General features: G+C 53.0%; 1 protein-coding gene across 4 annotated transcripts; it reads right to left on the minus strand.

The window, feature by feature from the left end:
• Nucleotides 1-35: 35 nt before the first annotated feature.
• On the minus strand, nt 36-22823 carry LOC119847725 (Fc receptor-like protein 3). Of its 4 annotated transcripts, none has more exons than XM_043502050.1 (14): nt 22720-22823; nt 21699-21713; nt 20861-21052; nt 19130-19396; nt 13173-13457; nt 11611-11898; nt 9632-9919; nt 8936-9238; nt 7845-7943; nt 7387-7414; nt 4664-4761; nt 3761-3829; nt 733-764; nt 36-628 (listed from the first exon to the last, which is right to left on the minus strand). In XM_043502050.1, exons 1-14 carry the CDS (start codon nt 22748-22750, stop codon nt 497-499), a joined length of 2127 nt encoding a protein of 708 aa, XP_043357985.1. In that variant the 5' UTR covers nt 22751-22823; the 3' UTR covers nt 36-496. The 4 variants fall into 4 exon arrangements, with proteins under 4 accessions (XP_043357985.1, XP_038238657.1, XP_043357986.1 ...); XM_038382729.2 differs by having other exon boundaries at nt 20795-21052; XM_043502051.1 differs by lacking the exon at nt 20861-21052 and having other exon boundaries at nt 22720-22821.
• Nucleotides 22824-24232: the final 1409 nt, after the last annotated feature.

Below are 24232 nucleotides of genomic sequence, written 5' to 3' on the forward strand. Positions count from 1 at the left end.
GCGGGTCAGTCCCTGAGGACAAGGGTTGTACATAAAGCCATTTTAATGAAAGACTCTCAAAGACAAACCATGTAGCAAATGCAACCTTTATTGGTGGCAGGGCGGACTAGCCCAGTTGTCACAAGTCCCACTGAGCCAGATCCTCCATGCACAACAGCCAAGCCGGCAACCCCTTGGGATGGATACCTGAGAGGCACAGACCCATCACAGGGATTAACAGAGATCAGGGCTGCTGCCCGGGCCCCGCAGCAAATCATCTGGTCGCGACGCCTCACTAGGCAGCAGCAGCTGTGCAGACCCAGAGCATTTGCCTCCATCTCTGCTCTGGCTTGTCAGTCCCAATGCAGAGGGCACCAGCCAGGGACAAGGTCCCCATGGCCCCAGCCTGCATGTGCTGCATTCCATGCCCTACATGCCAAGCAGGGGAGTGAAGCGTTAACAAGGCAGTCAGGCTCCCCCGGGCTGGGCCAGGGGATGGGCTGGGGTCTCTTGCAGGTCACAGGTGGGGAACATTTTCATAAATGTCATTGGCGGGTAGAAATCCCCCTTCTGGAGATCTCACTTCTGCGGCTGACTCCCAGGTGGGCTTGGGGTCCGCAAGCACAGTGTAGCTGACATAGTATTCCTCCTGGAGGGGCACATGGACAGTGAGTGAGGTGACAGAGGCAGACAAAGGCCAGAGAGAGCAGCAGGGAGGGAGCAGCAGAACTGGGGGGGGGGTGTTGCACTTACGTTGTCCCTTGGCAGAGTTTCCTTGGGTTTATCTGCAAGAGGAACAGGAAGGGATCAGGACTAGGCATTAACGTTCACCCCTTGAGCCCCCATCACCAGCAGTCCAGCTCCTCAGTGACCAGCCCCAGCTGTGGGATGGGTATGAGACACAAAACTGAGGTGCTCGGGATCCCAGGACTCTGCCCCCTGGCACTGGCCAGATCCCAGCCTGTGGAGTTACATCCACCAACATAAATGCTAAGCAGGGTGAACCTGTTCAAGATGTCAGAGCCCTGCACCGCCAGCCCACCACCTGCTTCTGGAACCAAGTTCTGAGCAAGCCTTTGAAGGGTCTCTAAAGCCGAGATCACTTTTCCCATCCTTCCCATACATCCAGTAGTTCACAGTCATGCTGGAAGGGCATAATGAGTGGGATCCCACAGGGATCAGTTCTGGGTCTGGTTCTGTTCCATATCTTCATCAATGATTTAGATAATGGGATAGAGAGTACCCTTATAAAGTTTGCAGATGATACCAAGCTGGGAGGGGTTGCAAGTGCTTTGGAGGATAGGATTAAACTTCAAAATGATCTGGACAAACTGGAGAAATGGTCTGAAGTAAATAGGATGAAATTCAATAAGGACAAATGCAAAGTACTCCACTTAGGAAGAAACAATCAGTTGCACACATACAAAATGGGAAATGACTGCCTAGGAAGGAGTACTGCGGAAAGGGATCTGGGGGTCATTGTGGACCATAAGCTAAATATGAGTCAACAATGTAAAGCTGTTGCAAAAAAAGCAAACATCCGTCTGGGATGTATTAGCAGGAATGTTGTAAGCAAGACACGAGAAGTAATTCTTCCACACTACTCCACGATGATTAGGCCTCAACTGGAGTACTGTGTCCAGTTCTGGGCACCACATTTCAGGAAAGATGAAGACAAATTGGAGAAAGTCCAGAGAAGAGCAACAAAAACGATTAAAGGTGTAGAAAACATGACCTATGAGGGAAGATTGAAAAAATTGGGTTTGTTTAGACTGGAAAAGAGATGACTGAGAGGGGACATGATAACAGTTTTCAAGTATGTAAAAGGTTGTCACAAGGAGAAGGGAGAAAAATTGTTTTTCTTAAGCTCTGAGGACAGAAGTAATGAGCTTAAATTGCAGCAAGGGAGGTTTAGGTTGGACATTAGGAAAAACTTCCAAATTGTCAGGGTGGTTAAGCACTGGAATAAATTTCCCCGGGAGGTTGTGAAATCTCCATCATTGGAGATTTTTAAGAGCAGGTTAGACAAACACCTGTCAAGGATGGTCTAGATAATACTTAGTTCTGCCATGAGTGCCCGGGACTCAACTAGATGACCTCTCAAGGTCCCTTCCAGCCCTATGATTCTATTCCTCATGTTTGCGTTTGCCTCGGTGCTTCTGGACTCTGATGGGAAATGGAGACACAGGAGCCAAAACGCCAAAGGAAACACCATTCCCACAAAAGGAAAAGGAGTACTTGTGGCACCTTAGAGACTAACAAATTTATTAGAGCATAAGCTTTCGTGAGTTACAGCTCACTTCACCAAATGCATCCGATGAAGTGAGCTGTAACTCACGAAAGCTTATGCTCTAATAAATTTGTTAGTCTCTAAGGTGCCACAAGTACTCCTTTTCTTTTTGCGAATACAGACTAACACGGCTGCTACTCTGAAACCATTCCCACAGTATTCCAGGCCTGAGCCGGATGCCAGGTGAGCCAGAAAACTCAGGAGAAATTTCCACCCAAGAGATTCAGAAAAGCATCCCAATTCCAACCCGTGAGATTCACCCAGCTCAGTATTTCCTGCTGGTTTAAAGGGACACGTTCAACTTGCAAATCACATTTATCTGCTGGTTTTGTAGTTATGACATTATGAGTAACACCTGAGATGACTGAAACTGTAAGAAGTTAGTGTAGAGAAAGTACTTTTTTCCATTTTTTGTGTTTATTTTGTCATTTGACAGTGTGACACTCTGGCTACATGGACTGTGTCCCCCCTACTAATGCCTGCTCCACACAGAGGACAAGAGCCTACTACTGCTACCAGCTTATGGACTTACTCTTTTAGGTCAAATGGTAGAGGCCCATGCTTTTACTGCTAAAAGTCTCAGGTTCAAACTACACTGATGAGCCATGCCTGGGGTTACTCAAACAGTAATTTCCTTGAACAATCAGTCAAGCAGAGAAGAAAATGACTAACTGAGCAGATCCCCTTTAACATCAATAGGGGAGCACAGAACCCCTCTTCCTTTCGACTCAGGATGCACTGTTTAAAGGGGGCTCTCCCCCAAAACAGAATTGTTTGAAATTAATCAATTTAAAAAAAATTCAAGTTGACAGCATCCCTTTAAGTGACGCGGATGTGGTATTCCCCCGCTTCCTGTCTTTCACTGTCCTGCCCTGTCGCTGTGCCATTTACACAGCTAGCACTACTCCCAAGGGGATACATTTCTAGGGTGGATGAAGAGAAGTGATCTGTACAGGTGAAATACACCCTGTGTTGCCTTTTAGGTTGTAAATGCAACTTGGGGTGCCCAAGCCATGTGTGGAGGGAATTCCTCCCTCAAGGAACACATCCCTGCTGGTCATCTGCTGTGTTCATTCTGCCCCTGCGCACACACAGACAGAAATCAGTGGCACAGTCTAGACAACCAGATTACAGGATTGTTTCTCTGTCACTCTGAGGCCTATAGTATCTGTTGAGTCAGAGTGAGGCCATGGAAACAGCTTCAAGCAGGAGCAAGAGCTCTTTGTTCTTCAGGATTTCACCAGGGTCAAATCACTGTGAATCACAGTCTGTTACCGTCCATTTTTCAGTTCTCAGCCACTTCAGGCTTTTTACACTTTATGAATTACACCTGTATACCGGCACAGTCTTTCACCTGGGACCAGTTAATTGGCCTGCAGAGTCGCAGAACCAGTGAGTGAAACATCAGCTGCATCTGCCTGTCTCATCCCTTCCATCTCTATTAAATCCTTGGTTGCCTCTTGAGGAAAGACACTGTTTTGTTCCACTCACCCCCACTTGTTTTCTTGATGTTGACAACTGTATAGACCACTTCTCCACTCTCCGGCTCCAGGGGACAAACTGTGAAAACAAAGCCACATCTTACGTATGCCTTGTGCCCCTAGAGCAAGTGCCTGTGCTAGGCACCATCTGCTCTCCCTGCAGCTGCTATAGTGTGCCTGCTGCCCACGCCCGGAGGGCATCCCAGCAGCATGCCTACTTGCCACATTTCATTGGGATCCGACCAGGCTACAGCCACCTGGTGCCAGGTTGGAGCCAGCTCCCTGAAATGGTGCAAACTGTCTTCCCACCACAGCCCCATGCCAAGGATTGTGGGATAGGTACTCAGTGGACATTTGTTAGTCTCTAAGGTGCCACAAGTACTCCTTTTCTTTCAGTGGACATTGCGATTGAAAGAATGGCACTAGTGGGGACGTGCAAAGGCTCAGCACGACCCAGCGTGGACACACTGAGCTGTTTGCACCCAAACGGGCTCAATTCCAAGGGGTCGGCTCAGTTCTCTAGTGCTGAGGGTTCTCAGCCAGGGACGCGCTCATTGCTCACTGGAAGGCGGGGCAGGGTCCCAGCTGGGAGGGATCGGGGCTCCGAGGGGTCCCAGTATGGAAATGGAGACCCCAGCCTGGGGAAGGCAGAGAATCCTGCTCTAGTGCGGACAAGGCCAACAAGGCCCTGGTATTAACCACACACTAGTATTAACCGTGGCTCCCTCGGAACAGCGGCCAGGGTCACAGAGCCATGTCTGACCAGTGCCTCCCAGTGGGGCCACAGGCTGTGTGGGACAACAGCAGAGACAGCACCACAGCCACAGCAGGGCAGGGGCACCGCCTCCTCTCTCTGGTGTCGGCCACAAATAGGCCTCCAGCAGCATCATGTCTCCAGATTATTGCCCCTTACCATTGCCGTATAATGGATCCTCAGCATGGAGGCCCAAGCTCCCCAGTGGAGGAAGCCCCTTGCCAGGGGGTTCATGCTGGGCTGGGAGCTGTGTGTCCCTGGGTATAGGAAGACACCGTGAGCACAGTGGAACAGGGCAGACATAGACCAGAGAGAGGAAGAGACAGCACAAGATGGAGAAGGCAGGAAAACGCCAAGGGCCAGAGCTCCTACATACTGAGGGCAGCGCCAGGGGTAACAGGGCTGAGCGTAATGAGAATGCAGCCCTGAACATTTCCAGGGGAAGAGGGGGAGGGGAGCGGGTCCTGCAGCTTTTGGGTCCTGGGCCCTCCCCATCCTATCACTAAATGTGACTGTTATGTGAATCTATGTCAGAAATGCACCTGGCCCTCTGTGGCCACCCCATTCCTGGCAGGCAAAACCCTGAATAAGCCCTGCCAACTGAGCCATGCCCCTTTAATAGAATCATAGAATCACAGAATATTAGGGTTGGAAGAGACCTCAGGAGGTCATCTGGTCCAATCCCCTGCTCAAAGCAGGACCAACACCAACTAACTTGGTAGAACCACATCCTTAATAAAGGCCTATTGGCGTTCTTGGCTCCTCCCCTGCTGGGATTCTGGGCTGTAGGCCCTTTTTTCTGGGATGGGGTCCTCTCCTGGGTGCCACAGCGTTCTGGGAATGGATGAACAGACATCAGCCTGCTGGCCTCTGCTCAGCCAGAGGTGCAGATTGTCTCGGAACAGGCAGAGAAGAGCTGTTTCCAAGCAATATGCTCTTGTGGAACCAGATATTTTGACTCCAAGACATAATCATAGAATCATAGAAGATCAGGGTTGAAAGAGACCTACAGAGGTCATCCAGTCCAACCCCCTGCTCAAAGCAGGACCAACCCCAACTAAATCATCCCAGCCTGGGCTTTGTCAAGCCAAGCCTTAAAAACTCTAAGAATGGAGATTCCACTACTTTCCTAGGCAATCTACCAGACCATGTGTTGCTGCTGCCCACCCTGTGACGAAGGTTACCGCTGGAAGCTGAGAACGGTGGAGAGGCTAGGAAAATCCAAGGAGCCAGCTTCAGTAATGAAAAACTGGTTCTTATATCTCATAACAAGCAGGTGGTGAGCATGCTGTCTCCAACCGCTGAACAAGTGGGGACCCAAATATTTAGGAGCAATCTGTCACTTTGATGCCTCCCCTTTTGTCTCAAGGTGAGTCAAGTTGGGTACAAAAATATCAGAATCAGAAATGTCAGGCTGAAGGGACCTTGAGAGGTCAACTACAGTCCACCACCCTGAGGCAGGACCAAGGAAACTAGACCATCCCTGGTAAGTGTTCGTCCAACCTGTTCTTAAACCTCCCAGAATTTAACTCCCCTTACAGATAGAAAAGTTTTTCTAGTATCGAAGCCAAATTTCTCTTGCTGCAGATTAAGTCCATTATATCTTGTTCTGCCTTCAGTGGCCATGGAGAACAATTGACCACTGTCCTCTTTATAACAGCCCTTAACATATTTGAAGACTGATCTTTTCGGTCTTCTTTTCTCAAGCCTATACATGCCTAGTTTTTCTAACCTTTCCTCATAGGCCAGGTTCCTTGCTGTCCTCTGAACTCTCTCCAATTTGTACATATCTTTCTTAAAGCATGGCACTCAAAATTGGACACAGTACTTCAGCTGAGGCCTCGCCAGTGCTGAGTAAAGCGGGACAGTTATCTCGTGTGTTTTGCATGCAACACTACTGTTAATACCTCCCGGAATGAGATTTGCCAGTTTTGCAAGGCATCACACTGTTGACACATTCATTCAATTTGTGATTCTCTACAACCCCCAGATGCTTTTCAGGAGTTCTACTGCCTAGCCAGTTATTCACCAGCCCTGGAGCACACACTGAGTCGGTGCCTATGTTGGCCAAGATGGTCAGGGGTGCAACCACATGCTCTGGATGTCCCTAGCCTCTGACTGTCAGAAGCTGGGACTGGACAACAGGGGGTGGATCACTCAATAACTGCCCTGTTCTATTCATTCCCTCTGAAGCACCTGGCATTGGCCACTGTTGGAAGACAGGATATTGGGCTAGATGGGCCATTGGTCTGACCCAGTATGACCATTCTTATGTTCTATTGTTTCCCCTCATCCACTAGACCAGTAACTCTGCCAAAGAAAGAAATTAGGTTGGTAATGGCATGACTTGTTCTTGACAAATCCATATTGGCTATTACTTATTATCCTTTTGTCTTCTAGGTTCTTACAGATTGGTTGTTTAATCATTTGTTCCAGTATTTTTCCAGGTATCGAAGTTAGACTGATAGGTTTATAACTCCCCGGGTCCTCTTTGCTCCCTCTTTAAAAGGAAGGTGCCATGTTTGCCTTTCTCTTCTGCCCTGTCCCTTGTGTGTCCTTCTGCACCAGCACAGTGTGGCTGTAAAACGCTGGTGCTCTGATGTGATGGCACTTTACACCTACATTGCACTGGGATCAATGACCCACAAGGTGCAAGGCAACGGAGAATCGGGCCCCAAAGCTTTCAGGTGGACGTGCTATATAGAGTCAGGTCCAGAGAGCCCACATAAAAAGGAGGGGAAGCAGCCAGGAGAGCCAAGAGCTGAAACCAATGGGTCACTTAATAATTAAATCATGACCCATTTAAATCAAAGCAACACTGAACCCGTCGTTTCCCCTGCCCCACACCCCAAAATGCTTCACCCCGTCTGTGCCCGACTCACCTCTCCGGGGCACTGAAAAACATTCCTTCTGCAAAGCAAGCGAGAAAAAGATGCATTAATCTCTCCAGATGTGTCACCTTGGCCATCAGGTCTGGGTCGCTCTCAGGGGGAGTGAATGAAAGGGAGAGGGCACGGGTGATTCATTACAGGAGATGAGACACCAGATGTGACAGAAGGGATCAGCCTTTTCCCATTCAGGAGCCTCCAGGGCTAAAGCTGTGGGATGGGTTTGGCAAAAGGCCTAAATTACAGCAGAGCAAGCATGGGGACAAAGGTCTAGAATTCATAGTGTGAATTTGGCAGGAAGTTGGAATCCGCCCTGGCTCTGACCATTTCAAGCTCCCTTTCCCCGGGAGCGGCTGCATGGCCGAGACTCCCAGAGACACTCAGAAACAGTCGTGAGTTTCTGAGCACCTGATGGATTGTGATAGCCACATGCTGTGGAAGGAGCCACACACCTGCTTTCTTCCAACACTTGAAGTAGAACACCAGAGCCGCAACGACACCCATCAGGAACAGGAAGGAGACAGCCACAGCCACCCAGGGGCTTGCGTGCTCTGGAGAAGACAAAGGGAACATGCCCAGATATACACAGTGCTCCTGGAGAAGAGACTTCCTGACAGAAACCAACTGAGCCTGTTGAACCACACCTCTGCCAGGTACCAAAGGGCACAGGGCCCAGTCCAATGGGTCAGGCCTCAGACCGGGAGCCAGGCACTTGAGTTCTCTTCAATTCTGCCTCTGATTCACTGTGTGGCCTTGGGCAGGTCCTGTCCCCACTCTGCCTCAGTTTCCCCATCTATTTCCCCATTCCCCCAAAATAGATTTCAAAGCCAGATGGGGCCTCTGTGATCGAGTCTGACTTCCTGTACAGCACAGGCCCTTGAACCTCCCCAAATAATTCCCGTTTGAACTAGATCATGGGGCCAGTGACCATGATCTGCTCTTTGGGATCTAGCAATGAGAAGCTCTGTTCTGGTCACTATGTAAGGATCATCAGAGAGAACAGGGCCACCACCAACAATCAGAGCCCTTCTATTTCTGGGTAAGGACTAAGGTGCAGGAGGCTCAGATTTTAATCTCTGCCTCTGTAGTTTTAGTTCTGGGTCAGATCCAAACCCAGCTTCCTTCCATTCCAGTGTAGCTGGAATCTCATGGGAACAGCTGATCTTGTGAGAACTCTGCAGTCTGTGTCTAAGTCTGCACAAGGCGAGCCCATCTGGTTTTGGTGTCATTGTGATGGCCACCACCTTGGCCGACACACCAAGGGATGGACTGGGAACCTCCAGAGCTGAGAGCAGGAGCTGCTACACCTTGACCCAAGCCTCTCTAGCAGGGGCTGTACCGGACCCAGCTCCTCTGTGGACCAGGCCCAGAGGGGACACGTAACACACACTAGCCAGGCGGTTCCCCCTGGATATCCCATCCTGATGGGCAGCCCCGATGGGGTCTGGAATCTGAATTACGAACCTGAACGTGAACTGGACCTGAGTCTAGATCCCAGCCTGGCCTCTCTCTCCCCTGTCCCTGAGCCACATTTTGCAGATACCTTTCACGGCGATGGCCAGGATCTCGCTGGGGGCCTGGAAGACTCTCTGGGGGCTGAGCTGGTTGCTGGCAATGCACTGGTAATTCCCTCCATGGCCCAGCTGTACAGACCCGAAATGCAGCGTGTTCCCCACAGCTGTAGGCAGGCCAAGCCCCGAGACTGCAGCCAGCTCCTCGGCATTGTGAAGCCACTTGAACAGGGGGGCGGTGCCGGACTCCACCGAGCAGTTGAGATTCAGGCTTTCTCCAGCCATGACCTCTGGCCCCATGCGATCCGTGGCGATGGTGGCCCCAGACACAGGCACTGCAAGCACAAGGGAGACGGCCTGAGAGCAAGGCTGGGGGTGGAGAGATGCTCTGTCACAGACACACCAGAAAGGGGTAACCCAGGCTGGGCCACACAGCAGAGAACAGGCTCCAGAGGTAGTAGTGTCTGGACCTTGTCCACCCAAGGGGGCTCCCTTACCACAATGTGGGGATCGAGAGCAGAGTCCCGCAGCCCAGCGAGCGGCCCATCCTGCCCACCACACAGAAGCACCAGGGCAGAGCACTGAGGAACCCCTACGTGTGGGAGGCAGGATGCTGCCCTGTCCCACTCCCCACACTCACCACCGCAGCTCGTCCCACCATCACCCCGGTCTACAGGCGGAGATCCCGCCCTCCCCCCCCCCAAAGAGAGCATGTGGAGCCGGCGTACCAAGCACAGAGAGGTGGAAGGGGGCACTGTGCTGGGGGCCACTGGCCATGCCATTATCAGCCTCGCAGAAGTAGGTCCCAGAATCCCGCTCAGATGTCACATTCAGAGCGAGGGATCCCGGCCCTCGGGAACTGACCGTCCTGTTTCCCAAAGCAGCCCCCTCGTGATGAAACCGATAGACGATGGGGGCCGAGCCGCGGGGTGACTCGCACCGGATCTCCACCACATCCCCGATGGCGGCCCAGGCGCCGGTCGCGCTGACGGTCAGGTGAGGCAGGGACACTGGAACTGACAGAGAATCGGGGCAGGTCAGGGCTCAGCCTGTACCTCTGGGAGCTGACAGGAGGGGCGGGGAATTCACTAGGATTAGGAGCTCTCTGGGCGAGAGCGTCTCCTGGCTCTGTGTCTGTGTAGTGCCCAGCGCCGTGGGCTGGGGCCCTGGCTGGGCTCCTTGGTGCTGCCCTGTACAGATATCAGGACATTCGAAGGGAAGGACCATCGTGATCTGAGGACCTGGCGCTTCGGCCCATTTACCCCTCATGTCATTGAGGCAGCAGGCTGCTCTAGGTTTGCCAACTTTCTAATCACACAAAACCGAACACCCGAGCCCTGCCCCTTCCCTGAGGCCTGCCCCCTGCCCCGCCTCTTCCCTGATGTTCCGCCCCCCACTCACTACATTCCCCCTCCCTCAGTGGCTCGCTCTCCCCCACCCTCACTCACTTTCACTGGGCTGGGGCAGGGGGTTGGGGTGCAGAGGGACGTGAGGGCTCTATCTGGGGGTGTGGGCTCTGGGCTGGGGCTGGGGATGAGGGGTTCAGGGTGTGGGAGGGGGCTGCAGGTTGAGGCAGGGGGTTGGGGTGCAGAGGGAGGTGAGGGCTCCATATGGGGGTGCGGGCTCTGGGTGGGGCCGGAGATGAGGGGTTTGGGATGCAGGAGGGGACTCCAAGCTGGGGGTTGGGGCAGAGGGAGTCAGAGGGTGGAGGAGGTCAGGGCTGTGGGCTAAGGGTGCAGGCTCTGGGGTGGGGCTGGGGATGAGGGGTTTGGGGTGCAGGAGGGGGCTCTGGGTTTGGTGGGGGCTCAGGGCTGGGGCAGGGGGTTGGGGCATGGGGTTGGGACACAGGCTTGCCTCCGGTAGCACCTGGTCAGCGGCGCAGCGGGGGGGCTAAGGCAGGCTTCCTGCCTGTCCTGATTCTGCGCTGTGCCCAGGCAGCAGCCAGCACGTCCAGTTCCCAGGCGGAGGTGTGGCAAGTGGCTCTGCACGCTGCTCTTGCCCACAGGCACTGCCCCACATCTCCTATTGGCTGCGGGTTCCTGCGGGAGTGCAGAGCCAGTGCTTGGGGCGGGGACAGCATGCAGAGCCCGGTGTCCCTCCCGCCTAGGAGCCGGACCTGCTGGCGGGGCGAAGCGTGGAGGCCCAGCTAGGCCCAGCCACCTCCCCAGCCAGCTGCAATCCCGCTAGGCACAAGCATACCCCACACCCACCAGCTTGGCGCTCTGGCCCCTGTAGTGGTGTCTGGGCCACGCCTAGTGGTGGCTGAGCCTGCTACAGCCATGGCTGCTGAGCTGGGGCTTTCGCCTCAGGCAGGAGAGGCTTGCACATTTAGAGCCCAATCCCCGGTTCTCCCAGTTGCCAGCAGCCCACCCAAGGGCGCAATGTAACATGCCCCATCTCTGCAGGGTGGGGAGGCTGGAAGTCGGCAGAGGTACCCCCCCGGGTGCGTGTGACGGGCCTCTCTGTCCTGTGGGGGAGTTTGACAAAAGTATTTCAACCAACTCCATTCACAGCCTCGTGCAGAGGCCACATCCCTCCCTAGGGCTCCCAGCTGCTACAGCCATGGGCCTCGCCCCTCTCAGCAGGCCCAAGCCAGCAACAGTATCCCCCCAATGCCCCTCTGCTGACCTTATGCCTAAGGAGAGTCTCTCACCCGGGCCGGGGTAAAGCCCCTGTCACCCCATCACTCAGCTGGGACCTGGCTCACCCTTCACAGCAACTTTCACCCCTGGGCTTGGTGCTGGGGCATTGCCGTTGGAGGCCATGCAGTAATACTCCCCCGTGTCGGTCTCTGTGGCTGCAGGGATCTCATAGACCAGACTCTGTGAGACCTGAGTCTCTGTTCTCAGAGCCTGACTGGAGCCCTTCCGGTGCCAGGAGAAGGTGATTGGCCCTGTGCCCAGAGTCACAGAGCAGTTCAGCACCAGCCGCTCCCCTTCCATCACCTGCCCCCCGAGGGGCTGGACCTCCATGGAGACTTGGGACACTGCGATTCCTGTGGGAGAGGGGGACAAAGGAGGGCAGGACATGCTGTGGTGACCCAGGGGATGGGCTCGGTGCCATCCAGACAGATCAGCACTTCTTCCCCCAGGTAAGGATGGGGGTCCTGTGTGTAGAGCATTGATTTGGGGAGGGGACAGAATGCAGGGCCCAGGTCCACAACACTAGGGGTCATAGGCCCACATGAAGTGTGTGGTAAATCTGCTCAGGTTTGCAAAGGCTAGTGTATATTATTGCAAATGCTAGTGCAAAGGCTCGTCTTGAGCAGTGAGAGACAGTATATTCCTGAGGTACAAGGCTGGGAGCTGGGGGGATTTGGCTGGTGCCTTTTTCTGTGTGATTCATGAGTGCCTCTGGGAGCATTCATGCAATCTAGCTGGGTGGGGGGCTCCACATGGGGTTGTGCTGAGTGATCACAGCACCTGGAGGGGTTTGCTGCTTGTCGCTAGCAAAGCATCGTGAGAGACAGCCCAGGCTGGAGAGTTCAGGGGGCTCAGTGGTCCCACAGTCCCAGACTGCACCCTGGGGATCCCATCACAGTCAGAACATGCAGCTGGGGGATAATCTGCCCTCATAGCAGGACCCAGCCTGGTCGCTGATAGTCAAATCATCTTGAGCCCTGATACATGAGGGTTAATCGGCCTGCCAAAAACATGCCCAGATCCACTTTGCACCGTCCGTCAGTCTAGGCTCTGCCATGATCCTGCTCTCACTGTAGCAAAGGGAGCTTTTACATTGACTCCAACGGGAGCAAAACCAGGCTCTTTATCTGGGTCAGTCCCACCTATCCTCTCAACTGAGTCAAAGCAGCAAATCAGAACAATCTAAGACAACGTCAACTGGCCCCTCTCCCTGAGGTCTCCAAGCCGTTGCTTTGGCATCAAGTTCTCTGCCAAGATTTCATTGTATCCAGGGCCAGATTCTCACACGAGCTCAGCCCCCGGCATCCCCCACCCTGGTCGGGTTCTCCCATGAGCTGACGTGCTGTGCTCTTTTGGCCCTACGCGAGCAGAGATGATTCAACTACAGCCGCCGTTCTGTCTCCTGGGGTCTAAAGCTCTATTTTGCATCATGGAATTTATCAGGGTCTTCCCTGCACCTCGGATTTCAGCCTGAAAATGCCACTGGACTGTGGCAGGGGCAGTTTGGCCCTATGTGGGCTCAGAAGCCGCAGAAAGCTCTGCATAGATGCCATGTGGTTTTCTTTCCATCCCAGGTAGGTGGGAACCTTCAGAACCTGACCCCAGCATCCCTGCCCCAGACACTCACGTTTAACAGTAATCTTTAACTTGGGACTCCATTTCCGTACACTTGAGGTCACCGTCTGCACCGCACAATGGTAATATCCTGAGTCCTGTAGCCCTGCCACTGGGATGTGGTAGTCAAGGGAGCTCCTAGCTCCTTCCAAGTCCCTGCTGTCTTTGTAGAAGACTCTCTGAAGCAATGTATCCGATTTCTGGGGGTTGAGCTCTGTGACACACCTCAGGGTCACCGGGCTTCCTTCTATGGGGTCACCTGAGCCTGCTGCCCTCAGCACCGGAGACGAAAACAACTCTAGAAGCAGATCAGACTTGGTCACCAGCAGTGTTCAACACCAGAGCCCAGAGTAGGCTTTGGAAACTACTGCATTTCAGACCGACAGACAGGGATCTACCCCCTGCCCATCCCTAAAATCTCCCATACAATGAACCTGTTTCCCTGTGAGAGAACATTTCACTCTCATTTGGAGTCCTGATCCCCTGTAACAGCCCGTCATTGACTTCTTGTTGGTTTTTAAAGCCTCTCACCACATCAGAACAGGCCTCCTTGGAGGGACCTTCTGCTTTATCTCCCATCGTGGCAGCTGGGAGCTCCAGAGATGGAACTGCTGATCCTGCAATGCTGGGCAAGGGGAGGTAGGGCCAGGACTCGGTGCAGATGGATGGGGAGGTCATGCCAGCGCAGGACCCCGGGCTGTTCTCTCTCCGTGTCAGCTCTCTGAGATTTGCGGGGGCTGGTTGTTTGTTGTGATCTGAGGCTGGTTTCAGAGGTGGGGAGGGCAGGATTTCTGAGCCCACTTTGATATTTATTTATTGGCTCCTGTTATTTAATAAATAACGTTGCCTGCGTTTGAATGCATGTTTTGTTCTCTGTCTTCTGAGGCCCCCTGAGGGAGGCAGGTAGCAGGTGCCAGATGATCATTTGTGAGGAGTGGAAGGGAGAGCTCAGTGGTTTGACCATTGACCTGCTAAACCCAGGGTTGTGAGTTCAATCCTTGAGGGGGCCATTTAGGGATCTGGGGCAAAAATTGGGGATTGGTCCTGCTTTGAGCTGGGGGTTGGACTAGCTGACCTCCTGAGGTTCCTTCCAACCCTGGTATTCTATGAGGTCATTATTAGGTATTGTATTATCCAACCTCACTTGCTTTGCTCTGTGTAGACATACAGATATTAAAATATTTCTCAAACATACATTGTTAGCAGCTCGGGCTCTTGCTCCTTCTTTGCAGAGGTGGATTAGGGGTTTGTGGGGCCCTGGACCAGAGCAAGTGGGAGCCCCTCCCCACCACTTCTGCCTGAAGTCACACTCTATCCCCACCCACCCCCCGGCACTCCTGCTGGGGCATGGGGTCGGGGCGTAGGGGCTTCCACTGTTCCCCGGCAGGAGCACTGGTCGAGTGGGGGGAGCGGTTTGGGGCATGGGCGCACCCATTTTTCCAGGGGCCCCCCAATTGGCCCAGGCCCCTGGGCATGGGCCCCGTTGGCCCAGTGGCTAATCTGCCACTGATTCTCTGCCCTTCTGTCTGCAGGAAGTAAGATTGTCACCACTCACCCTTATGCATATTCCAAACCCTTAGCTTCCCCTCAGAGCTAAAGCCAATGAGAGTCAGTAGCCCCATCCCAATGGGTGGGACATCTTGTGGTGGTGGGGGCATTAATTAGGCTAAAGTTAAAATACTCAGCTCCCAGGAAAGGAAGCTCTGATCTATGATAAGGAATCTTCCAACCAAACCAAAGACTCCCATCATTCACTTGTGGCTGACTCCCATCTCTTTTAGTCTAGCTAAGGAAACCCCCTGCCAGGCGACTGACAGGAATAACTACTCCTTTTCTCATGCAGAGTGCACTCTGTCTCCTATGTGTGAACCAAGGGCCAAGGAGGAGAATGGAAGCTGTGGGAGTTAAATCAACTAGAGCCAACTGACTGGGAGACCCAGAAAACTGAAGGTCAAATGGAGTAAACCCCCTGTTTCCCCAAGAAATCCAAACTATCCTGCCTTCACCTCCAGCCCCACTGCACATTTGTTTGCCTGATTTATCTCTAGGTGAATAATCTGTCTTGTTCCTCTGATGCAATGTCTCATATCCAATGATAATCCCTGGAAGATGTGACGTGGAAGGTATTAGATACAATCAAAGAATGTCTGACCCATGTCCATTGATTTAGACTATAAGAGGTTGTTTGTTTCCTTTCTAATGGGTTGCTGTGCTCTAGAAGTGACAACTATTGTATAGCACAAGCAAGAGACAGGAATGTTAAGAGGTATAAGCACGTAAAAGCGGGGAGCCTAGTCCATAGTCCAGGCTAATACTGAAATACAATCCATGGAATGAATGAAACCTTCTGACTAACAGGAGCATCGAAGAGACAAGGTGCGGGAGGTAATATCTCTTATTGGCTCAACTTCTGTTTTTGAGAGAGACAAGGTTTCGTGCATACACAGAGCTCTTCTTCAGGTCTGGGGAAGGTCCTCAGGCCTAGTCTATACTAGGAAATTAGGTCAGTATAACTGTGACACTCGGGAGTGTGAAAATCCACCCCGCTGATTAACGCAGTTAAACCAACCTAATCCCCAATATAGATAAGACTTGGCCAACAAAAAATTCTAGCTACCGTCTCTCGGGGAGACGGATTACCTATGCCAATGGAAGAACCCCTTCTGTTTGTGTAGGTAGCGTCTTCACCGAAGCGCTACAGCCTCGCAGGTGCAATGATGCTGCTGTGTCTAAGACTCCCACTGTCATTGTAGCTGTTTATGTGTAGACAAGCCCTTGGAGTGTAACAGCTAAATACTAGGTTGAGTTGGTGGGTCCTGGTCTGTGGGGAGCTGGCTTCTGATGATGAGCTTGAAGAGGCTGGGGATTCATTTGAATGCCGGAAGAGGAGATTCAGGAAAGATTTCTTTCTAGAATCTTTCAGCTGCCCACAGGCCAGGACCCACCAGCCCAAAGCAGCACCAGACTCAGCCAGAACAACAGGTGCAAAACATGTAGACATAGCTCCACTGCTATAATGATCAACACTCCCCACAACATACCTGTCAAGATCCATGGGTCCTACATATGCCTATCCCAACATGTGGTGTACCTCATCCAGCGCACTGAATTCCCCAATAACAACTATGTGGGTGAAATCACTAGACCAAGGGTGGGGAACCTTTTTTCTATCAGGGGCCACTGACCCACAGAAAAACTCAGTTGTGGGCCGCATACAGCCCCACAGGGGAGCACAGAGGCTTGGGGCTTCCCCTAGGCTCCAGGGTGGGGCTAGAAATGAGGGATTCAGGGTGTGGGAAGGGGTTCCAGGCTGGGGAAAGGGGTTGGGGTGCAGGAGTGAGTGAGTGAGGGCTCCGGCTGGGGGTGCGGGCTTTGAGGTGGGGCTTGGAATGAGGGGTTTGGAGTGCAGGAGGGGGCTCAGGGCTGGGGTAGGGGTTGGGGTATGGGAGGAGGTTCGAGGTGCTGGCTCCAGGAGGGAGTTTGGGTGTGGGAAGGGGCTCAGGGCTGGGGCAGGGAGTTCGGGCTGCGGGCTCCGGCCATGCGGCACTTACCTCAGGTGGCTCCCAGTCGACAGTGCAGTGGGGCTCCAGGAAGCAGATGGCATGTCCGGTCTGTAGGCAGAGGCACGTCCAGGCGGCCGCCCCCGCAGCTCCATTGACTGCAGTTCCCGGCCAATGGGAGTTGCAGAACCAGCGCTGAGGGCAGGGGCAGCATGCGGCGCTTCCCTGATCATCCCTTTGCTTTGGGGCCACAGGGACATGGTAGCTGCTTCCAGGAGCTTGCCACAGGCCAGAGACTTGACACAAACCAAATGAAATTAAGCAATGGGCTAGATCCAGCCCACGGCTGTAGGTTCCCCACCCCTGCACTACGCTCTCAAATGAACTTACACAGAAACATGACAGAAGACAAAAAAACACTATCACCTGTGGGTGAAAACTTTTCCAGAACAATCACTGCATATCTGACCTCTCAGTCCTTGTCCCCAAAGGAAACCTGCACAACACCTTCAAAAGATGAGCCTGGGAACTTCAATTCAGAACTTTGCTAGACACTAAAAATCATGGACTGATAAAGACACCAGATTTATGGCTTATTACAAGAATCTACAACATCCTAACCTTCCCCCTACAGTTTCCTCCCACTATGATGGGAGGGGTTTTAACTGGCCACTTCCCCTTGAAATGTGTTAATTCCTGATGCTAAACAATCTGTCCCACCTTGTATTTAGCTGTGACACTTTCGGTACCTTTCCCAGACCTGGAGAAGAGCTCTGTGTGGTTTGAAAGCTTGTCTCTCTCACCAAGAGAAATTGGTCCAATAAAAGCAATTATCTCCCCGCACTCCTTGTCTCTCTAATATCCTGGAGGGACCAACAAGGCTCCACTGCATAGGAGCATCCAAGAAATTTGTCATGTCCCAACACCATCTGCTGGATACTGATGGAAGCAGCTGAAAAATGGAGAGCTGACATCTGAGTGCCCATTTACCAGGGCCAGATAGAAATAAGAGGGGATATAACCTGTGAGCACATGTGGACCTCAGAGCTTTGCTAAACCCCCATGTGGGAAAGACTCTCTCCCCTCTCCCACACATCATGGTCACAGCAGAAGTTGACTGAACCTACCAATAAGCTGCTGAATCCAGAAGTGTGACCCGACGCCCAGACCAGCTGGGTGGAAAGGACTCTCCCCTGTGCCAGGGTTACGGGGGTCAGGAGAAGTGGTGAGATTTCATTTCAAAGATTGTGTTTCTCCTGCTATTCTTGAATATGACAAACTGCAGATTCGCTGGTTGAGTCTGCATTCTTTAGTGAGCCCTCACTAACTAATGCCATGCGCAGGGGTCTCTGACCTAAACCCAGGCAAACTGGCCTAAGAGAGATTTAAAACAATACCTTTACGCAATCGCTTTTGGTATTTTAAACTTGTGCCTTTCACACCAAACTATTTAAATAGCAGGGGCCACATGCTGAGCCTTATAAGTGCTTTCGAGACAAGCGTATCCTTCCTCCTTGGAGAAATCCTGGAAGTGTGAGAAATGTATCAAAGGGAGTAAAGAACTGATGAATGTAAATAAATGTAATAAGAAATTTCGGTGATCTGTGCTCTTCCTCGGTACACCTGTTGAGCCTCAATGCTAGTCTATGACAGTTGTAAGACTGTATTGGTGTGTTCAGTGCATGCCTAGAACACTGGTTGTGTGCACACTTGACTGGTGCCGTGTTAATGGTAGACTGGTGTGGTCTGGAGTGAATTAATTAACTGTTGATTGGTTAAGAATAACCAAGTGACCTGTTCTGAGAAATACTGGCCCAGGTAAAAGCTGACCTGAAAAGAACCTAGCATTACAATGAATAAGCTAAGCGCTCATGGGACTCTGTAGAAGGGATTATCCTGTTTAGGTTCCATTCCAATACTGGCTACAGCACTTATCACATTGGCAAATCGAGTCTGTTAGATCTCAGCTTTAAAATCAAACTGGCACCTCGGCACGTTCCTAAAATGGATCCATTTTACGCTGACGCCCATCCCTGGCTGCTGAGCTGTAATGCTGCTGCTCCTACAGCTAGAGATAAAGGGCCCAATTCTGACCTCACTTACCCCTGGGGACGTCAGTTGTGGCAGCCAGTGCAGCTACGCCAATGTCAAAGCAAGGGGAGATCAGATTTAGGACTAAAGTCACTTGGCCAAATTATGACTCTCCTAATGGCAGCTAGGTAAAGGCAAAGCCTTCCCCTCCAAGGAAGCTGGGGCAGGATGTCCACTGCTTATTGTGTGAAGAAAGAGGTGCCGGGCTCAAGCAGTAGTGACGGTGTCCTGTGCACCACATGACCTCGCACACACCGTACATGCGAGATCACGCCTTGCACCACTGACAGAAGATGCACCAGGCTTTGCTCTGAGTATGTCCTGTGTGCTGGGACTGCCCCCTCTCTGCCCAGCCCCCTCACTCACAAAAATTTCTCACCTTGGACAGAAATAGACACCGCAGGAGACATTTCACAAGTAAACGTGAATGTAGTTTTCATTGATCCTATGCAGTGATATTTGCCACTGTCACTTGTCCTTGCTTGTTTGATGGACAGCTCTGAGTTCACATTGGATGGTGTAATGTGTGCTCCATTTCTGTAAAATTTTATCCCTTTTATCCCTGCTTCATTCCATCCGTAGCACCTCAGGTGCAGTGGGTCCCCTTCGAACACAGCATAGTAAGGGGCCTGGAGAATCAGCCACTCTGAAAGAGAGACACCGAGAGCCAATGGCAGGTTACTGCATGGCCCAACAGGGCCCGTGCCCAGGGGCCCCAGCCAATTTGGGGCCCCCAGAAAAATCTCCCTCTGCCATGGCCATGGGGCTGGAGGAGCTCTTGCTGCCCGCCGTGGCCCCAGGGCACAGAACTTCTCCTGTCTCGGGGCCACAGGGTGGGGTGGAAATGAGGGATGGGCAGAGGGGTGGAAAGGAACAAGCAGGAGGAGGCGCCATGCGGGAAGGGCGGAATGGGACAGGGCCATAGGCAGAATGGGACGGGGCTGCAGTGGAAGGGACAAAGCTGGGCTGGGTGTGGAATGGGGGCAGGGCTACAGCAGAAGGGGCTGGGCCACGGCTCCAGCACCGGACTCCTCCCCCGCACTTGCTCCAGCCCAGGCTCCAGGAGACCTTAATCCGGCTCTGCCGAGAGCAGCAGCTCCAGGAGATCACGGCACCAGGGAACTCAGTGCACTCAGTTCTGCAGGCTGTGGGTTGCAAGTCACACTCACCCTTTGCAGGGAGGGAGAGAAAGAGTCAGGCAAAACAATTCCTCAGGCCGCAGGTAAAAGTGAACCACAAAAAAATCCTTTCTAGCCAAGAGAAAGCCAGACATTAATTTGCCCTGGTAGCGAGGGGCAGGCAAGCCAAAGAACCGCAAGAGGGGTGAGTCTAGGCTGAGCGAGGGGGAGGCAGGAGACAGGGTCAGGGCTCTGGAGAGAAAGCGCGGGAGGGAAACAGCATCAGAGGAGGTGGGATAGCAGCTCGCAGAGGGGGAAGGAGGAGGCTGTGCCCACTGGCCTGCAGCGTGGAATTTAGGAGCAAACCCAGATTCTATTGACTGATCTCCCACCACAGCCCAAGCCAGGAACAGCCTCCCCAGGCTGCAGGGATGGGAGCATGCCTGCCCCACTGCTGCTCCGGCTCCAGTGAGTTGGGGGCAGGTGCCCCAAGGCCTTTCTCCTGCAGCCAGGGGGGCCTCCAGGTAGGGTGTGACCACCCGTCCCTTATTTTAAGAAACACCCCTTGACCATTTGAAATATTAAATTGAAGCTTACGACAATTGCACTGTATTCCGGAGGACAGGAGAAATGTACATGTGAGAGAACAATATGCTCTGCTAAGGGAAATGGTGTTTCCTTAAATTGTCCCTTATTTTTCAGGTGGTTTTCTCTAATTTCCATCCAATAAAAGTGGCCACCTGACCTGCAGGCTAGATCCCTGCCAGACCCCGAGTAGAGCTGTGGGCAGGTAGCTGGCAGCATTTCCCTCCACTTACTGCTTCAGGAGGCTGGGTTTGCCCCACTGCAGAATGGGCAGCAGCTCCACAGGGCCCCACAGGTCAGAGCAGAGCAGAATGGCTTTGACCTGCTGTTTCATTACTCACTTTCAGAAATGGTCAGCAGAACGGGGTCGCTTCGCCCGGAGCCAGGAGTCTTGCACTGGTATCTACCTGCATCACTCATCCTTGTCTTTTCAATTCTGAGGCTGTTTTTTATTGTGTATCTGAATGACTTGTTGTTGTGATACCATGTGAAACTCTGTCCAGGAGAGTGGGATGTGCTGCATATCAGAGTAACGCTATGCCCCCTAAACACTGTGCTCCACGGAGGGTCAAGGGTCAGTGTGGCCTTTTGTGCAGTCGCTGTAGGGACGGCAGAGAGGGAGGAGACAACAGGACAGAGCTGACCTCAGCGTAAAGGAGGAGATAAGCCCCATGGCCTCAGCATGGGAGGCTGGAGCCAGGGAACTGGGCAGGGGTATGCTCTAGGCTGGGATTGCCAAAGGGATTAGGCACCTGACTACCTGGGCAGTACCCGGGTTATCAAGTATTGTTTAGCACTGGGGGGGAGGGCGATGTTATGGTAGTGCCTCATGGCATCCAAGTCCTGTTTAGCATTAGGGAGTAGTGGGATAATGTCCCAGTGGTGCCCCCTTGGTACTCAGGTACTGTCTAGTACTAAGGGCAGTAGGATAGTGTCACAGTAGCGCCCCCAGTACCCAGGTATTGTCAGGTACTATGGAGCAGTGGGGTAACGTCAAAGCAGCCCCCCATACCCAGGTACTGTCTGGTGCTAGGGGGTAGTGGGGTAATGTCACAGCAGCCCTCCATACCCAGGTACTGTCTGGTGGTAGAGGGCAGTGGGGTAATGTCCCAGCAGCACCTGCTGGTACCCAGGTACTGTCTAGTATTAGAGAGCAGGGGCAGCACTCCCTGGTACCTGCACATTAGTGGTTGGGGCCCCTGCAGTTTATGTTAGCAGGAATATTCAGAGATGAGCAGGACTCACCAGCTAGGCCAAGGGCTGTAAAAGAAATGAGAAGGAGCGAGGCTGAGTGCAGTCTGTTTCCCCCAACACCAGCACGGGGGCTGTTACAGGAAGTCCTCTGGCCTGTGTCAAGCAGCTGCTCAGATGCGGGGATCACTGAGGTCCCTTCTCGCGTCACAATCTAGGGAGGGAGCCTGCCCCCCAGGCGGTCAGAGCCCTCACCTCCCCTGCACTTGGGGACATGGAGCCCACCCGGGCCAGGAGCTCCTCCAAGGCCTCCTGTGGAGTCTGGGGGAGTGCGGGGAAGAGAGCCCAGGCATTCAGACTCCTAAAGCTGCACCGTCGGGGCTAAGCACAGACCAGAACCTGGCTGGGATGGGTCTCAGGGTGAGTCCATGGACTCAGAGCGCTGCTCGGAGCCTGTGCCCGGTTCGTCACACGTGAGACACCTGCTGGCAGCACATCCCAGCTACCCCAGCAGCTCACCTGCCCCACCCCACTGTGCCCGGCCCCACTGCCTCACTGGCACTGGCCATGGCATGTCCCTCTGTAGGACCAAGATCCCTCCTGGTACCATAGTCCACCTCTCTTCATTCCCCGGAGTGTGAAGATCTCAGAAGCCAGCAAACCCAGGGGAGCCCATGCTGAGCTGGGCAGGACACATGCTGCTCCCCTGGTGTCGCCAGCTCTGCGGCTCGGTGAATGGGGCTGATGTCTCACCTTCTCTCAGACAGTGAAATGTCTTCCCTGGCCATCACCAAACCTCATGCCCACAGCTAAAATGGCCCATTCCTTGGCACTATCTGCCCCCTTGGGGCTGTCTGCAGACTGGCCAGGGACTGAATGGGCCATGGAGACTGAGTCCCCCTCTCTGTTCCTACAACGGGGGGAATCCCTCTGAATCTCACTAAACTCCTCTGGGACAGCTGCTCCCCCTGCAGCCTGCATGGGCTGTCAGCACCCTGGGACTGCAGTACAATCACCCAGCCCTCCTGCCCACCTCCATGGCCCCCCCACACCCTGCCCCCCAGTCCCTACTCACCCAGCACAAGCAGCTCTGCCCTCCCCAGCATCCTGGACGCTGTGAAAGGGGTCTACCGATGCACCCACTGCAGCAAAACATGCTCCCCTTTGCATAACCTCTCTGCTGGGGAAAGGGGAAGGAAGTGGCTTTCGCATAAGGGCTGCTCCACTCCTGCTGCCGCAGGGGCTGCACCTTTCACCCAACTAGGGTGACCAGATGTCCTGATTTAATAGGGACAGTCCCGATATTTGGGCTTTTGCTTATATGGGCACTTACTACCCCCCAGCCCCGATATAGGCACCTAATACCCCCCCACCCCCATCCTGATTTTTCGAACTTGGTATCTGGTCACCCTACACCCAACCCAGGGTCCGGAGCCAGCTGAGGGGAGCTCAGCACTCCCTCACAGCCAGCCTGGTATGGGGCTGCCACAGCCCTGGGGGTGGGGTGCTACCCATCGCTTCTCCTGGGGCTAGGAGATCTTTGACCCACATGTGGAGCCGCCTCCAGGCACAGGCAGGGGATCTTGGTTCAGCCTTGTCCTGGCTCTTGTATATACAAGGCGAGACACAGAGGACCAGACCCCAGTGGCTGTAAATTGTCTTTGCTCCAATGAAGTCAATGGAGTGATTTACACCAGCTGCAGATCTGGCCTAGGGTGCTCGTGGACTTTCTAAGGAAACTACAATGCATTGGTAATCTTCCTGAAAAATACCATCCTGCCACCATGGATGTAGAAGCTCTATCTGTTAGTCTTTAAGGTGCCACCGGATCCTTGTTGTTTTTGTGGATACAGACTAACACGGCTATCCCCTGATACTTGTCTCCCTCTGGTCTTTCTGCACATTGCGTTCAGCTGCTGACCCTGCACATGACCCCAGAGGATCTGCATCCCCCCTGGCTCCCCAACCGCCACCCACACCCCGATACTCCCGGCCTGCCCAGCTCGTCTGCCCCATCTGTAATGCCAGTAACAATGCTGGGTTCCCAGTCAGCCCGTTACAGGACTGACTCCAATCTCGCTCTTGCTGGGTTTGCTCCCGGGACTGGCCATGGATTCGCTCCTGAGTCACCCCCAGGGGAGCGAGCGGCACTCGGCCACACTAGTTCAAGTGAGGAGCAAACACGGGAGGCTGGTCAAAACAAAGAGGCAAATGGTGTTAAAAATGAAACATTGAAAATGCAGCTTGGCCCAATTTCTTTCCAATAGCCCCCCATTCGGACAGAGGGTGTCTCCTCACTTAATGACAGGTTTCAGAGTAGCAGCCATGTTAGTCTGTATTCGCAAAAAGAAAAGGAGTACTTGTGGCACCTTAGAGACTAACAAATTTAAAATCTGTCTGTATCTGTACAAGTTTTTTCATGAAGTTGACAGATTTCCACTCTATGCGGCTAAATTCAGTGCCTTGCATAATGACAGGTTTCAGAGTAGCAGCTGTGTTAGTCTTTTAGTTAGTCTCTAAGGTGCCACAAGTACTCCTTTTCTTTTTGTCTCCTCACTAGATCCCAAACCATTACCCCCTTTTACAGA

This window comes from Dermochelys coriacea, chromosome 24, assembly GCF_009764565.3.
Source record: "Dermochelys coriacea isolate rDerCor1 chromosome 24, rDerCor1.pri.v4, whole genome shotgun sequence".
NCBI classification, from domain to species: domain Eukaryota; kingdom Metazoa; phylum Chordata; order Testudines; family Dermochelyidae; genus Dermochelys; species Dermochelys coriacea.

Coding starts and splice junctions, on each gene's coding strand:
- LOC119847725 (XM_038382729.2), bottom strand. CDS start 22,750: ATGCTGGGGAGGGCAGAGCTGCTTGTGCTGG. Junction 9,239..9,631: donor CTTCCACCTCTCTGTGCTTG/GTACGCCGGCTC, acceptor TTGTGCTTGCAG/TGCCTGTGTCTGGGGCCACC. Junction 629..732: donor AAACTCTGCCAAGGGACAAC/GTAAGTGCAACA, acceptor GTGCCCCTCCAG/GAGGAATACTATGTCAGCTA.